This window comes from Episyrphus balteatus, chromosome 3 (assembly GCF_945859705.1).
Source record: "Episyrphus balteatus chromosome 3, idEpiBalt1.1, whole genome shotgun sequence".
Lineage (NCBI taxonomy): Eukaryota > Metazoa > Arthropoda > Insecta > Diptera > Syrphidae > Episyrphus > Episyrphus balteatus.
Window position 1 is genome coordinate 68,687,937 of NC_079136.1, and position 17,353 is coordinate 68,705,289.

At 30.8% G+C, this 17,353-nt stretch overlaps 1 protein-coding gene and 1 long non-coding RNA gene across 2 annotated transcripts in view; one reads left to right on the forward strand and one right to left on the reverse strand.

The window, feature by feature from the left end:
• The window catches only part of LOC129916964 (serine-rich adhesin for platelets), a 114,629-nt gene that overhangs the window by 80,130 nt on the left and 17,146 nt on the right, over window positions 1-17,353 (forward strand). The window contains exons 3-4 of the mRNA XM_055997234.1: window positions 6,440-6,762; window positions 13,064-13,368. Of these exons, the coding sequence (XP_055853209.1) occupies window positions 6,440-6,762; window positions 13,064-13,368 (628 nt within the window). The remainder of the gene's footprint in view (window positions 1-6,439; window positions 6,763-13,063; window positions 13,369-17,353) is intronic.
• Window positions 710-1,157, reverse strand: LOC129916965 (uncharacterized). The gene is made up of 2 exons (XR_008772570.1): window positions 1,052-1,157; window positions 710-995 (listed from the first exon to the last, which is right to left on the reverse strand). It is a non-coding gene; the product is annotated as an uncharacterized LOC129916965 (long non-coding RNA).

Sequence of the window (17,353 nt, forward strand, 5' to 3'; positions counted from 1 at the left end):
ACGACTCGACTGTCTATATAATGATTCACTGTTAGCTTTTTAACAAGCTATAGAACTATTATAATATTCTGCCTATGGTTGCATATTTAATTTGTAACAAAAAAAAAAAATATATTTCAACATAAAAACAATAACAAATTAAAAGAAATAAAGAAAAATAATAATAAAATTGCACCGTCAGCCAGACGTGACGGCGCTTAATCAGAATACGTTTTGCAAAATCAAAGTTCTAAGCTAACATTCAAGCCTTTATACATTATGTTGGTGCTGGCTGAAGGAAGACCAACAACATTCGTGCACAACAATCATGCGCTGGTGAATTAACAAAAAAAAAAAATAAAGAAATGAAAATAACTTTATGGAACGCAAACGAAGGGTATACTTATGTATGCTTCTGAGTTTTTTTTTAAAGCAGCCTTGGCTGATTTTTTTCTGATCTTTTCTTTTTTTTAGTTTGCTATTGAAGTATATGAGTAGGAAAATTATTTTTTAAAGGGCAAGTTAAGCCTTCTTGAAAAAAAAAGTAAGACAAATAGATTTTACGAGAGGGCAGTATTTTAAATTTAAAGCGATTTCTCACTTCTTCTTTATTGAACGACGAATTGTCTTTTCTTTATTTCTCACTGATTGGCTCAGAATCTTCTACAAACATTAAACCAAGTGATTCTTTGATCAACAATAACAATATTAAAAGACCAAAAACTTCAAATTTTTGAACAGTATGAACAAGCAACCCAGTTAGACACTTTATTTTGTATATTTTATTTTGTTCTGCTTAAATTTTCTTTTATTCAAGTGCAAGAAAAAAATCGTAACAAAACCAAATAGCCTTTGTATTCACTCTCCTTCTCTTCGTCTTGATTTTCTTACACTTTTGCCAGGGTGCCAAAATGATAGTCGTCTTCGGTTGTTTAAATGACTATGTACGCCATTATTTGATCTGCCTTGAACTGCAAAGGCGAATGGAATTCCTTTCTTCATTTCTGACAAAAGGGCTTTATAATATAGGAATAATCAAATTATTTATATAAAAAGAAACGCTTTACCAGACGCGAATTTACAAAACATGTTCAGGTAATAAAATGGATTTTATTTACCGACCCGTATATTGAAAGAGTGTGCAAAGTTTTTTTTACAATCTTTATTTTTGTTTGTTTTTCCAAAAAAAAAAAAAAAAAAAAACAGATCAAACAGAAAATTTTGTATTTATTTTCTTAACATCTGCGATTTGTTAATGTTTCAAAAGAATTAAAGAAAAAAAAAACGAAAACCATTTAGTAGGTAGTTTGTCGGAATTCCGACATTAATTAAGAAATCAAACAGATGAAAGCTGCTGTCAGAGTTTATTGAAATGACCAGTCCAGATTTTATTTCTTCAATTAAACCCATTTATGTATCAAAATCAGTTTGATTGATTTTCAGACAGATTTTTAATAAACAATTGATGATGTTATTGAAAAAAAAATAAATAATAATAAATGGTCAAGAATTTGACTTTGAACTTGGAATCTGCTAATGTATTTTATTTTAAATACTATGTGTTAACTCCGAATTATTTAATTTTACAAAAGAAATTAAGCAAGAGTTAACTCATTGGCAGTTGTTCACTGCAGGATTACCTCGTCTTTGAGTTTTTAAAAATGTTTTCATTTCGAAGTGGAAACTAAATCGAAAACTTGGTAAAGAGTTCATACAAAATAGATGCCGAGAGTGACTTCACCTCAGTTTTTTTAGATTGAGCGAGTGTGTCGGTGACACAGGAAGAAATATCCTTATGTATGTAGAAATGTAGATTCTATTAAAAAGTAGTACCGTAAAACCGGGTGACTTTGGCACGTTTTCAAATTCAAATGTGAATAACTTCTGCAATAATTTTTTTTTTAATGAAGATTTCAACCAATTTACCTACTTCGCTCATTCTATAGGTATGATTTATCTTGAAGAAATCTGTCCAACAGTTCTTTAGATAAATGCCAAAATATGGGTGGCCAAAGTCACCCTCCATTCCGGGTGACTTTGGCCGGTAGGACGTTTGCTATATTTCCAGTTCAACTACAAGTAGCACGTCATTCTAACCCAGCCCAAATGAAAGAGCAGATTTTTTAAAACATGTGGGTATTTTTTTTTTATTTTCGTAAACAGAATTGTCGGGTTTTTATTTGATTAAAAAAAAAAAACAAAAAATTAAAATTAGCATAAATTTTGATATCCTTCAAAGGATATGGAAAAAAATAGTCTCTCTCTGCGGTCAACCATTGGAACAGGAAGTTTCTTCTCCAGATCACTTTTGGTGACTTGTGCAACGTCTTTTTTCTCTGAAGCTGTACCCAGCACCTCTTCGCAGGAATGACACTGTAACCTCATCGTTATCAACATTTAAGATGCAGCCGAAGTAAAATGTTATTTTAGAAGCCTAGGAAACACATCTTTCGGCACTGTTTTGTTTTCGAGTTTGCCATCTTATACGCTGTTAAGGTCTTCATCCATAATATTTTAAGAGGCCGAAAGAAGGTTACGTCTAGTGGTTGAGCTGCCAAATGTTGATATGTATGATCTGATAACATTTTAATTATATTGCCAAATATCAGTTTTGTCAATATATACCAATATATAAAAACAAAGTCTAGTGCAAAAATTAAGAGGGTGACTTTGGCCACCCGGCCAAAGTCACCCGATATGCCAGCCAAAGTCACCCTACCATATGGCATTTGTTATAAAAAAATTAAAATTAATTTTTATGAAATAGTTGCAAGGGTAGAATAAAAGTAATTCAACTTGCAAAACAATACAAATATCGGAGTTAAAGTCATTTTGCAATCCTATTTCTGCAACATGTTCAAACCATCCAACATTTTCAGGTGATTTTTTTTTTAGCATTTTTAAGAAAACTAAATTTTAGTATAAATTAATATCTAATTTTAATTAAATAAAGCTAGTATGATCACTTTTGAATTCATCAAATTATACGAATTTACAAAGAAACTTGGAAAAAATCAAACAAGTCCTTCATAAATTAACAATTTTTTAAAAAAGTGTCCATGTCAAAGTCAAAGTCACCCGCCAGGCCAAAATCACCCGGTTCTACCGGTATAGATACATATTTTCGCAAAATAATCGGCATTCTTAACCCCTATCGAACTTCTTTCTGTGTTAATCACAGTTCTTAATAGAAATTTTAGTTCTTTTGGAAATTAAACATATATGGAATAAACAATCAAAAGTCGAATTAAATTTAAAACATATTAATTGAGTTTCATATTTTCAAGTCGACACTTTCGTTTCTAATTTAACCATACTTAAAATATTTGGTTTATGTTTTTTTTCACAAAATTCAATAAATGTTACATTTTTGTGTAATAATTATTTTTTTTTGTACTTCTATTGAAGATTTCCCTTTTCCGAAACCCATTTAAAAAAACTAAACATTCAAATAAAATTAAATTCATCATTCTATCCTCATGCACTTAAGAATCTCAATTCAAAAAATAATAATAAAAAAAAAGAAATTCAATTATGTTCATACCTGATGAAAACTTTATGAACGGCGACAAATCACAAAACAAAATTGAAAAAAGAAAAGAAAAACTGCTAAAGTGATGAAATACTCTCATAGACAAGGTTCGTCCTGTAAATCCCAAAGGCTCAGACACTTGAACTTTTACCATCCATACATCTTTATCTTCTTTAGACAAAATTCATTCATCTTCATAATATCTAGAATGGATGATATATTTATGGTGACCAAATGCTCCTTTTTATTGAAAATAAAATCTTTTTTAAGAACAAAAACACAAATATTTGTATCAAATCTCGTAATTTTTTTTTTCCTTCTATAGAACAGGCTAGATTTTTAATTGCTGTAGTAAAAGACATTGCAGACTGATATCTAACAAGGAACTACTTAATGACATATAATTTTATTAAAAAAAAATAACTAGAGAAAATATGGTCACCAAATTTTCATTATACCTAAAAAAAAATGTAAGCATTAATAGGAAAAAGGGACAGGGATTGTTTTTTTTTTAATACAACCAACAAAAAAAATACCGAAGATATGCTCACGTATGGCAAATCACTTCATCACAAATGTACTCATTTTTCAAGCTTTGAAAGAGATGTAGATACACATACGTCCAATATACAATCTTGGGACAAGCGAGGCCATGAAATAATTATTTTCATTCCTCTTCACTTGGCACTTTTATGGTACAAAATAGGAGGCTATTGTGTCTTGCTGTCTTGTCTCGATGCTAAAAAGAATAGCTCTAGGGTTTTAGTCTTATTGCATGTGTGTGTGTGTATTATGGCCTGAGGCTTTTTTTCATAATCTTTATCTCTTTCGGTACTTTGATTTTTGAAAATGACCTCGAAGATATCGAATTCCTTCGAAAATTAAACTCGTTTGTTTTTTTTTTTTTCTTTATCTTCTTATTCTGAGTTAAATAAATACCTACCTTTACGAATATCTTAAAGCGAGCATAAAGTATTAAAGACTGGCAGAGAATAATCGAGTTTAGTGTGCACTTGCTTCATTGAGAGCTTTAAATAAAAATATTCATTTGTGTCAGCTAACAAGTTCATACTCTCTTGAGCTTAACTATAAGACTTTTGCAAGAAAAAAACAAAAAGGCTACAAGAAATTGCAAACAACGTTTATCCATTTGAAATCCAATTAGACAAAGGAATCTACACTTGAGATAGGTACATTATTCATTCTTGACTAAAGCTATTTGTGTTGCAAGTGGTTTGTGTAACTTGCATTTTATCTTGAAGATCTAAACAATCTTTGAAGTTTGAAGAATTAAGACCACCTTATGCACCTAAGTGCATAACAAGGTCTTGCTAAAAAATATATGTCTAAGATTAATTTTAAGACATTAATTTAGTTCTTAACCAATGTATTTTTAATGCTAAAATTTGGAATTTTATTGACAAGTAAAGAGACTTCCAATCGGAACTTGATATCTTTGAATTTTGCACGCGCCGAGACCAAAATTTCAATGTCAAAGTATTGAGTAAAAGCAGCTTGGTAAATATTTCGAATTAAGAACGTTTACGAATATTTACATTAAAATTTATTACCAAAATGCTGAGTTGATGACGACAACTTTAGTTGTAATTCTTGCCACAAACTGATATTATTTACGCAAAAGGTTATTGACATAGGGACATCTACCAATATGATTCTAACCCTGAAAAGCTCACACAGACTAGCAATTCACTAAAAGTGTTAACGGTCAAAAAATTATCAACAAAAGTCAATTGGCTTCGTTATGTATTCAGTAAAAAAATGCACCTTAAACAACAAAGATTGGTTTCTTCTTATCTCCGGATTGACAAATGGACCGTTTGCCAACTCCTCACAAACGATAGTACTCCTGAAAAAATCTTTTTATTTTATAAATCAGGAAAATGACTTTCCTTGAATTTGCATTATTAAAAAGAACCTATTCTATGGATCGGCAGTGTATTTGTACATATCATCCAAACTCATAACTTTTTACTTTGTCGTGTTCGGGTGGTAAAAATTGGCATTTTTTTTAGTTTGTTTCATTTTTCGAAAAAGTTTTTGTTTTACAAAAAATAATTTCAAATCAGTCAAAAAATTGCCCCAATTTTTATTACATCTGGACCAATTCTTTATTTTTTGATGAAAGATTTTTAAAAATCATCATGTCCCAGAATTTCATGCCATGTAAGTATTTAATGGCACAATTCAGCACAACTTCAACGGCATCCATTTAATGTAGGTACCTAAACATTTTGAAGTAGACTTCCAACTCTTTAACCTAATTCTGCGATGTTGGTATATTCAATTATTATTTTTTTTTTTTTTTTAATTAAGTAGATACATAACCCCACAAAGTTGAAACTTCATAAAATTTCAGAGTTCTGAATAAATAATTTATGAATGCACCTCTTTCGAACGTGCTCAAAGATTCACTTTGAGAATTCATTGAAATTTAATTGCATACAAAATTCAAAGAAAAGAACAAAATAAAAAAACAAAATTAAAAGGAATCATGTTGCCTTCTATTCAATCGTGTTGTTTAAATCCGTTTCGGATTGTGCACAAACATTATTATTTGTATTCATTAATTTACGGTGTGTGAATTTTAGATACATGTATACAACACATTTTCTATAATGCAAAGAAGGAAGTGCTTGTGGTTGGACAATTAAGTAGACACAATAAATCAAAAACTTTAGTCGAATTTTTGTAATTTATTTGATTTTTTGGTTAAGAGTTACAAAACGTTGAATCCTATCTCAACTTGCATAAATTTTGCCTACAAAAACCATTCAAATTTAAAATTTTCTAACCAACTTTTAGTTATAAAAAATAAACTATATAATTAGATACAAATATCCTAAATATTTCCTATGAAAAATTCGCTTAATTGATTTTTTGTTTCCACTTTTTTTTTTTTCTTTTTAGCTGAGAGTGACCTGGGAACATTCGCGCAACGTAAAACTCATTACCATTGCGACAAGTCATTCCATAAAGAGCTCTTTACCAGCGAAACTCGTCCTACCAGCGTTAAAGTGCTATACGAGGAAGCAGCTAAGATCTCACAAGAGTGCCGGTTACAGGCGTCTCGAAATGACACCACAACGGCAGCAGGAGCAGCAGCAGCGGCGGCGGCGGCGTTGGACAACAACTGCACAGGTGCGCTCGACGAACTGGTTTGTACGCCTGTTTTTGGAAAGGCTAATCGCAAGATGAGAACTAGAATTGATGCTGAAATTGAAATAAGATTGGTAAGTGTATAGTACCTCTACTACATAAATATCTGCAAACAAGAAACATTGTGTGTGCTGTGCAGCATTCAAAAGTATGTGTTGGTGTTACCATTCCTAATTTTTGTTTAATACTTATTTTAAAGATTGTAGAATTCAAGTTATCCAGACCGAATCATTAAAATGTAATTACTTTGGAATATTAATATAAATTGTTTACTTCTCGCGCAGTAAATCTGCTGCAGGTGCTTAGACTAACTTAAAATTTGTAGAGTTTTATCAACACAATGAAGAAAGATAGCTTAAATAGGATCATACGGGTTCAAACCGGGTCCATATGAGCAGTTCAATTTTTTAAGTTTTGTTCATTCTATGTAAGAGTTTTTTTTTTTTAAATTTGAATCATGTTTTTTTCTATTAAAGTAATTAAAGTAATTAGATTTATAAATACCTTCGAAAATTTTCGCCAGACCATATAACTTCAAATCATTAGATTTGCAAGTCACTGGGGCGTATGCGTAATATTTTTTTTTTTTTTTTAAGAAAAAACAAAAACTTAAAAAGTCAGGATAAAATTTCTATGACTCACACAAATAATTTACCAAATTTATTTGTGTTATCTTTTTTTAACCTTGTAAATGATGTGTACAACTGGTAATATTTTCAGATCAATTCTTTTGATTGCTCATTGATTGGTTACAAACGAATTTGTAAAAAGCATGATTTTGTATATTTTGCTAAGAGTGGTTTTAAAAAATGCGTTATTTTTAAGTCGTCAACGGCACCGGAAGAAAGATGAACTACATTATAGGGTCGCGCCTCAACTCATAATTTTTGTTTAACCTTCCTTTTTTTAATTTATTTAATCGGGTAATAGGTGATACTAACGCCATCAACATAAATATCGGCCGTTTGTCAGGGTTTCTACTACTATTTGTAATAATTATTCAATGATAATAACACTGGTTAACAAAATTAAACTTTTTTTTTGTTGCCGAAACAAAAATATACTTTTCTGAAGGTTTTCGGTATGCTGAACTAGAATCCGAAGTCAAAAAAAATTAATCAGCTCCCGTTTTTGAAATATTACCTTTAGAGTATGCAGTACTTCGGACCTCATTCTTTTATATAAGGAAAATTGTTTGAGCATATTTAGTAACGGTTTTTATAAGAACTATTTATCACCTTTTTAAAACTGTTTAAATCTTTCCGATATCTTTTTTATTGCCCGAGATATCCTCAGTTGTTTGGTATTTTTAAAAATTTTATAATGTCATTATCTTCTTTATGATATATGAAGCCAAACCCACTGACTTCAGTTTGAGATATCTCGGGCAATACAAAAGATATTGAAAAGATTTAAACAGGTATCGAAAGATGGAAAACAGTTCTTATAGAAACCGTTACTAAATATGCTCAAACAATTTTCCTTATACAAAAGAATAATATCCGAAGAACTCAAAAAAACGTTTTTTTCTCAAAAACGGGAGCTGATTAGTTGTTTTTGACTTCGGATTCAAGTTCAGCACACCGAAAACCTTCAGCAAAGTATATTTTTGTTTCGGCAACAAAACCCTTGTAAACCAGTGTAATAGTTGTCCAAAAAGAGATAGAAAGTCAATTTCCGAGATTTTGTTGATTTTGTATAGCCTGTTTTCACTAGAGTCCAGTAAGATAATTTCGCAAAATATCTCATTTCGAATGTCAAATCGTATAGAAAAAAATTTAATTTGAACTGTCCTTATTTATCTCATTTGGGCTCTAGTGAAAAAAGGCTATTAAAATTAGTTTCCCACTTTATGTCAATTTTGCAAAAAAAATGGCCCTTCCTCTCTAAACGATAAAATATAGACTCCCTCCCACCAAAAATTAATTTTTAATAAAAAAAAAAGAAAAAGAAAATCAAAACTTCTGGTCACACCAAAAAAAAAAAACATAGTTAAAGCATTTTGTTTTAGCTCACACGTCACACATTTCTCCTTGAAGCTTGAATGTATACCTTCTACACTCAGGGGACCATTTTTTTTTTTTATTTTTTTGGAATGTCTTGTGTCTTGTCTCTCTACTTATAAAATATATACCTTCATATGCATCTCTTTGGCATCATGTTTTTCTATGTATGGCAAGGATGACAAGACCAATTTGGTGACTTGCCTGCCTGCCTACCGAGACTGCTGCGATTCGTTCGTTATACCTCTACCATCTACCTGTATCTATTGGATATATGTAGGAAATATACAGTTGTTCTTTATTAGTTTGGTCATCTCTATTGCATGTTGTGTGCGGCAAAAAATGGATAGCGATTGGAAAAGCCGGTTTATTTTTTTTTTTAGTTTTCTTGTGCGCAAAATGAAAAATCCAAAATAAAATTTAAAAAAAAAAGTTTCTAATAGGTTGATGTAGCATAAAATTAAAGAGGTTATCGCTTCTTGATTAGGTGGAACGACATTTTATTTTTTATTCGTTCCAACATAGAGATAATTCATTTCACTAGCTCTATAATGTACATTGATTTGAATTTCTGAATTGAGTTTAAGTGTTCTGTTTAATGCTTCATTACAATAATTTGTATTCGGAATTAGTTTGTTTATAGAACGATGTTTTGTAAATTATAAAAACATTGATAACTCCTAACTATGGAATAAAAAAAAGTCGAAAAACTGAGAAGACTTGAAACTATTCAAGAAATAGCTTCAAAAAATTAGAACTTTGCTTCTATAAGTCTAAAAAATGTCATTAAATAAAAACTGAATTTTAATTTTGGCCTGAAACCCTATACCACCTTTATTTGCATTAGTTTTTGGGCCAAGTACTATAATTTGAATAATTAAACTTTTTGTCAGGAAATAGTCCTTAATGTTTTTATTTACTTCCTTATAGCTCAATACAAACAAAAACTTCCGATGATAAAAAGCTATAATTAAAGTCTGAAAAAAACCATCACCAAGGGTTTGTTTGCCAATAAATAAAACAACTAAAAAAAAGAAAAAAAAAAAAACATACTCAATCGCGGTAAAAACCTCTTATCAAATAAAAGAATTTGTTAAAGCTTTGATGGCAACATAGTCACATGGGAAATGTTTGCAAGTCACGCCAAAGGATTCAATACCATTAGGGATATGAATAGAACTTCCATTTTTCTTTCTTTTTTTTTTTTTTGAGTCATTATAAATACCATCAAATTAATTGAAGCAATTAGAAAAAAACACGAAACCTGTAGAAAAAAAGGAGTGAATTTAGTATGTTTTTTTTTTGTTTGTTTTAGAGCTCATAGTCAAGTTAGAGGAATGAGTTTTGCATAAATAAAGTAGAGCAATTCATCAAACCAACGAAGCGACTGTCCGTCGACGACGCTATTTAACGTTGGCGACAACGATTATTGTGATTGTGACTCATTTTAAAGTGTAAATCTAATTGATGTTAATGTAAGCTTCTACGATGAGTATTTATTTTTATTAAAAATGTACGACGACTTAAGTTAAATGTAATTAGTAAACACGTTACGTTGTAGAAACAAGTGCAGATTTGATTTGACCCACAAGGGGGTTGTTGAGAATGCATTAGTTTAAATCTTGTTAAAACGGAAACGTTTAACAGGATCGCAAAATATTACAATTTGAATTCAACAAAGCACGGTTTTTCAGAACAAAAAACAACCTAAAATAAACAAATTTTCTCGAACTGTTATTTGTTTATTTTTCTTTGAACAAAAGCTTCTATTTTTGTTTGTATTTTTGCTCTGAAAATCCCTGTTTTGTTGAATTCAAACTGTAATATTTTGTGATCTAACTGCAACTTTGGAAACTTTTATATATTTTTGAAAACTAGAATAGGGCAACTTTTTAAAATAATAAACCATTCTCACACCATACAAATTTTTTTTGCGGTGTTGCTCTCAAATAAAAGTTAGAAATAGATTTTTTATAAAACTTGAAACTGTTAGTTATTTTGCAGCGATATGGCTTATGGAATAAAAAATATTTTGATCAATTAATTGTTCCTAATTATTTGGCAATGTTTTTGTAAAAGAATTTAAAAAAAAACAAAAATCAATTATGGGCGCAGGAAGCAAAATACTGTCGCAAAGTAGGGATTTTTCGAAATTTCACAAGAATCTCATTAAATCGAAAACCGTAAGGATTTGGGATGAACAAGTTACCAAATTCTGAGAGCCCTTAAGATCCCCTATCAGCATACTTCGTTTGATCCATTACTTTTGGGACACCCTGTATTTCATCAAGTATAGACTACTAATTACAAATTTACAAATAATAAATAAAATAAAACAATAAAATACATCAAACTTAGTTTAAACTTTTTAATTCCATATTGCTAGTATTTATTATTTTTATGCATACGGTCTAAATACTAACATTTGAATTTTGTTAACAAAATCGTTGGAGCCATTTTCAATAAAATTATTTTCGGTCCAACAAATTTAGCGGACAAATCTTCTTAATTTCTTGAATGTTTCAATTTCAAGAGTATAATTTAATTAAATAAAACAATGTTTATATTTTGATATGGACCCATTTTAATTTTTTTTTAAGTTGATTTCCATTTGAAATAAAGTGTAAAGCACTAAATACAATACCTACGTTTTCTGATATTGATTGACTTAAGGGGTTATATCTAGTTGTAAGTGCAAAAAAAACCTTCTTTTTTGTGGATTTTTTGTGAAGAGGCATTTAATTATATAAACATAAAGAATACATATCCATATAGCAAATTTAATGTATTAAAATAATTCGCTGTGTATTTAAAAAAATATTGGGTTCCGTTATTTTTGTAGTAGATCTCCTAGACGACCTCTAAAAAAAAGGTGTCGGGCGGTGAGCAAAATTTCTCCGAAACGGCTGGAGTAATCGGCTTGAAATTTTTACACAATTTTCTTAGATACTTTTGTCAGGTAATGAACGAAGGAAAAAGGTTTTTGACAATAATCGATTTTTTAAGCCACTTTAAAGTGTCAATTTTCGTGAAAAACAACGATTTTTTTCTTTGGGAAGCCGCCATTTTGTCAAAAATCAATTTTGGCTATTCCTTCGTTCATTACCTGCATTGGTCTATCCTGAAAATGAATCTTTTGGTTTTTTTAATTTTAAGTGACTTGGATCAGAGATATCTTGCTCACCGCCAGACACCTTTTTTTTGGAGGTCGTCTAGGAGATCTACTACAAAAATAACGGAACCCAATATTTTTTTTAATACACAGCGAATTATTTTAATACATTAAATTTGCTATATGGATATGTATTCTTTATGTTTATATAATTAAATGCCTCTTCACAAAAAATCCACAAAAAAGAAGGTTTTTCTGAACTTACAACTAGATATAACCCCTTAAATAGCAAAAAAAAATCTTTTAATATCAATTAATATGCACATAGAATTGATAAGATCCTTTCATTTTTATTAAAATCCTTAATAAATGAAGTGAAATTCATCTTGAATTAAACAGAATTTAAACGGATTCCATTTATGCTAATAAAAAATCTTATTGTTTAAAGCACATGGGATTTTATTTTAAAGTGCTTAGTTTTTCTTCGTGAAGATGGGATTTCAAAGATATTTTATAGTTGCTTTGTAGCTATCCAGGAAGTTCACTTGTTTTTCGGATGCAGGTGTCTTGATTCACTTCCGTGTATTACACGTGCAGATCCGAAATTTGCTGTCCAATTTTCGTATACTTGAATCACATTTGGATCAATCATATATACGAAGCTTAGTTGGTTCATAAATCATAACAAGAAATCTGAATTCTACATCGGACAGTCGTGGAATCGGCTAGCATTGTGAGAAAGTGATCTGATAAGTCAATCATTCCTAAATGTGTAATCGTCATGAAGAAAAAGTTACGTTCCTGGTACTTTATTGGTATACTGGTCATTCTTATATTTACACTTAAAATAAAAATATGAAACTTTTCATATTGGCATCGATAATTTGATAACCTAATGTTGTTGAAAAAAAGATGTTTTTTTTCATAAAGTCATAAAGTCGGAAAACCCTTACCGAAGCTTAATCGAAGTCAAAACGAGAACTTTAAAGAAGCTGAAATGTGAATTTTGCCAGGTGGTTATTGTTCTTTTTTGTATATCATTTCCAGGGTGTTTTTTTTTAATATGGTATATGGAAGGACTTTTTTACCTTAACGTTAAAACAGAAATTACCAAATAAACACTGAAATTAAACTGTTACGCCCGCCCCTTGTAATAGAGTTAAGGCTTTGCTTGCAATAAGAATTATATTAAAATAAATTTATTTTATCAATTTATTTATTATTTTCTCTCTTAACACTTCTTACTTTGTATCTTTTCAGCCGGCTGGTATTGAAGACCTTCGAAAATGGACATCGTCCGAGGCCCTTGGCGATGTAACAGTAACTCCCGATTGTATGAATCGTGTTGATGCATCAATAAGTACATCGATGGTAATTGGTGATAATGGAGTACTAACGCCAGCCCTATCTCCGTCCGTGTTATCAGCTGATGCTGTTGACGCCATTTATTCCATTAATAATAGTAATGATAATTTGCATAATATTCCTAATGACATAAACAAAGATGTGCCTTTAAACCATCGACTGCCTTCCCCGGAGGAACAATGTAAATTGTTAGCTTTAAGGTAAATATACAATCTTTCATCATATATACGCATAAACATCCAGAGTTTAACAACCGCTCCCATCAAACCCCAAAATAACCCTTTCGCCTATCCCATCCCTATCCTATTTTATTTTGAGAAAATTAATTGTTTTTTATCGGTTTGACGGATGAGCTAGTTTTAATGTCAAGCTCCGCAGCCGTTTTATGTAAATTTTTGTGTGTTAAATTGAATTGTTTTGTGTGGTCGGGGTTAAGGTATTTTTCCACACATAAAATTTAAATGAATTTTCAGATGAAAAACCTTATAGAGTACCTATAGAGTCTATACTATAGACACACACATGTCAAAAGCTGTCAGGAACAACCAACCGAATCGCATTAATTTATTATTCCTGGTTTGGTGAAGTGAGAATAATGTTTCCAGTGTATGAGTTCTATTTTCATACTTAAATTTTTACTGTGTGTGTGTGTGTTTGTAATTTTTGTGTTGTTTTGTTCCGGTAGAGTAGAGAAGAGATGCGGGCTTATTTCCTGATAGGGTTACCATGTGCACACAAATTAATTCAACTCAAGTGCAGCTAATTGGTTATTAATTTGCTTTTGTGTGTTAAGGAAGTTGATAGGGGATGATGATAAAATAAGGCTCAAGCATTTAATCAACTGTAAGCTTAATTATACATTAAAGGTTAATTTTGTGTGTTTTTGTTTATAGGGGAATTATGGTTATTTACATAATTCAGTTGATTAGATCTTATTAAATTGACTGGAATGGATTGAAGGTGAAGGATTTTATTGTGCTTTTAAATTAAAAATAGGTTAAAGAACTAGCACAAGAGACTTACACCTCCTTTTGATAGTGACTTGTTGATATTACATGACAAAAGGACTTTAAAGATTGGAAAAGCTCAATTCAATACCATACCTATAGATTTTTAGCAGTTGCAACATGTTCAATTGGTGAGTTATGTAAGAGCAGAAGAGGAAAGTAAGAAAGGTCAACAACTTTCTTTAGAGGGTTTAATAAAAGACTATTGTTCTGCGACGAAAATGCTATTTGTTCAAGATCTTCATTGAGGCAGCTTACACATACACACATACACAGTGTTCAATAAGTCCTAACTGGCAACTTTAATCTATTTCTAAAACATCTTCATCAGCATACATATTAATTGAGCTATAATTTATCACAAATTACATAAAGTGAGAACAAATAAAATGCACGACTGGGGTCGCACGTACTTGCTCTTGCAGTTCAAAGCACTTTTATGTTAGTTGACTTGTATATTTTACGAGCTGCCTCTAAAATAAATTTTAAAGCAATTTTGTTGAGGTTGGGGAAGAGCCGACATTTAGACTAAATTTTTTTTCATATAAAAAAATTTTTTTTTTGTATTTGACTTTTTTGAGAAAAATAAAAATGCAATTTTATTGCCATTGCTTTAAATATTACGTATACAAAGTTTAATCAAAATCGTTAGAGCCGTTTTCGAGAAATTCGCAATATCGTATTTTTTTGTATGGGAGGTAGGTATACGTTCTAAACGAGATATAAAAAAACAAAAAAAAACCAACTTTCAGGATTCCATAAAAATCATCTGTACCTACCAAATTTGAAGAAAATCCATCCACGCGTTAAGGCTGTGGAAATGTGTACAGATGGACGTACAGACGCACAGACGCACGGACGGATTTGCGAGACCCACTTTTTTGGAATTCTCCATCATCGTAATGTTGGTTTTGATTAAAACCTCAAATTTTTTTTTCGACACGAAACCAATACTTGCCCTATAGAGCAAGTAAAAAGGACCCAAACTCGAACCTTGTGGAACACCCCAACAGCCCAACTAACAATTTTGCTTCTATAAAGCTTTATAGAAGCAAAATTGTTTGTAGGGAGGTTGTCAGGAGGTGGGACAATCTATTGTTTAATTGAATTGAAACGTTTAAAATGTCTTTCATTCGACGCAAAAGCCTTACGTCACAGGACGAGAAGTTAAACTGTCTAAAAATACTGAGTGGTCAACCAAATCGAATGCCTTCGCAAAATCTTAAACTATTAGGAAAAATAGATGTTTTGGCAAATCTTCCCTTACTTAGAGTAATGCTGCAATGCATCTGTGACCTTTCCTAAAACCATTTTGTTAAGTTGTCAGCAAGTATGTAAAACCGAAATATGTGATCATTTGATTTTGTAAAATTCTTTACAACAGTAGGGGACTCTTTTAAGCAAGCCGTGCCTAAAGATGGTGCTGGAAGTGAAACAAGACTTGGTTTTATCAATACATGTTTGTGGAAGTATTTTTCCATAATAATTGTCGTCCGGTCAGCGAATCATTTAAACGGGAGAGTATTTATGACGTTTTTTCAATCGTAGTGCTTTTAAGACTTGGTTACGAAGTGAACCGTAGGTAGGTGCAAAGATGCTTATTTGAATGGAAACGTTTCAAGTGTCTATACGCATGTCGCAAATCTAGCATCAGAGACCGAATCTGATATGATATACCAATATTTCTGAACCAATTTTTTGTTACAAGAGCAACATGCCTATTAAAGACTCGTTGAAATACTGAGTTTGTTCATCATGATGGTAGATAGTAATTTTTGTCCCAGTTATCACATCTGCTTTGTTCTTCCAGTTTTTTTTTTACAATAACGCTCTATCTTCAAAGTTGATACCACTTAGCAATAATTTCAGAAAAAGCTTTCTTTGGTATACCTTTACTCGTGTTAATGATAATAGTTTCTCTGTTAATACTAAGGGTAGAAACTTCGTAACTGCTTTTTTTTTTATTGCTAAGAAAGAGTGTTTTTATAACTTAAAATTGTTCCAGTTTTCTTGTCCATGATAATTTTTGACTTTGAGGCCAATTTTTTCGAAAAATGCGTTATAAGCATAGTATTTTATTAATTCATTTTTATGAAAAAAAAAAATGAACAAAAAAGTCACTTACAATTTTACCAGAAAACTCGTATATTTAATGATAGGTACTTAGGAATTAAGTTACAAATTTTGGAAAGACAAAAAAAGTTTGTGTACAACGCACTTTTGTCCCACCTATCTTATCCGCCAAATTTTCAGCATAGCTTGATTTGTAACTGGTCAAATTATATATTTCCAACTACTACAAATTTGTAGGGAATTGACACGCATTCTTATGATCATTTGATGCTCATAAGAATGTCTAAAAAGACCAGTTTTCGAAGTTCTTTCATCAAACAAACGATGATAAATTACCTAAAAAGTCCGAAAATTAAGTTTTTTTTTCATGTTACTGGCGTATTTTTTACGAAAATAGTAATTGCATTATACAAGAAGACAAAATATCCAACACTTTATGTCTTAGCCATTTTTTGCACGATTTATCGTTTTCGCTCGAAACAGACTAAATTTCAGTTCATGGTCCTAAAAACTGCCAATTTTTCTACGATTTGTTCAACATTACTTTTGATTCCTAATGGATAACCCATCTTTGCTATTAGAGTTCTAACCCCAGTTTTCTACAATTTACCCTATTTTTTCAAGAACAAAAAAAAAAAAACAAAAAAAAAAACAGCAAAAGAATATCGTAGATATTACTTGACTAAGGTTCGTATAAACGCTGCCGTTGATAACATTGAAATCGGTCCATGTCGATTGGAAGTTTTTGTGACCTGGTAACTAATCGTGGCGACAATAGTATTAAAAGACTTTTGATTCTGACCTCTTACCCATGCAAAATAAATTCACTAGGTACGTGTTGGTGAAATATCTTTTTTCAGTATTTTCTGAGTTCTTCATATTAAGTTAGGGTTGATAAAATCTTAAAACATAAAAACCCTGTATACGTGCAACAAATACGGGAAATAGACTTCTCAACGTGTTTTAAGTTAAGTAAAATAATAAATTAATTGGACTTTATGTAGCCCCGCTCTATCCAACCAGGGGTCAAGGTTAATTTTTCAGCAAAGGAAACATTACATCACGTTTTTTTTTTTTTAACTTAATGGTTTCGTGTGACCAACCC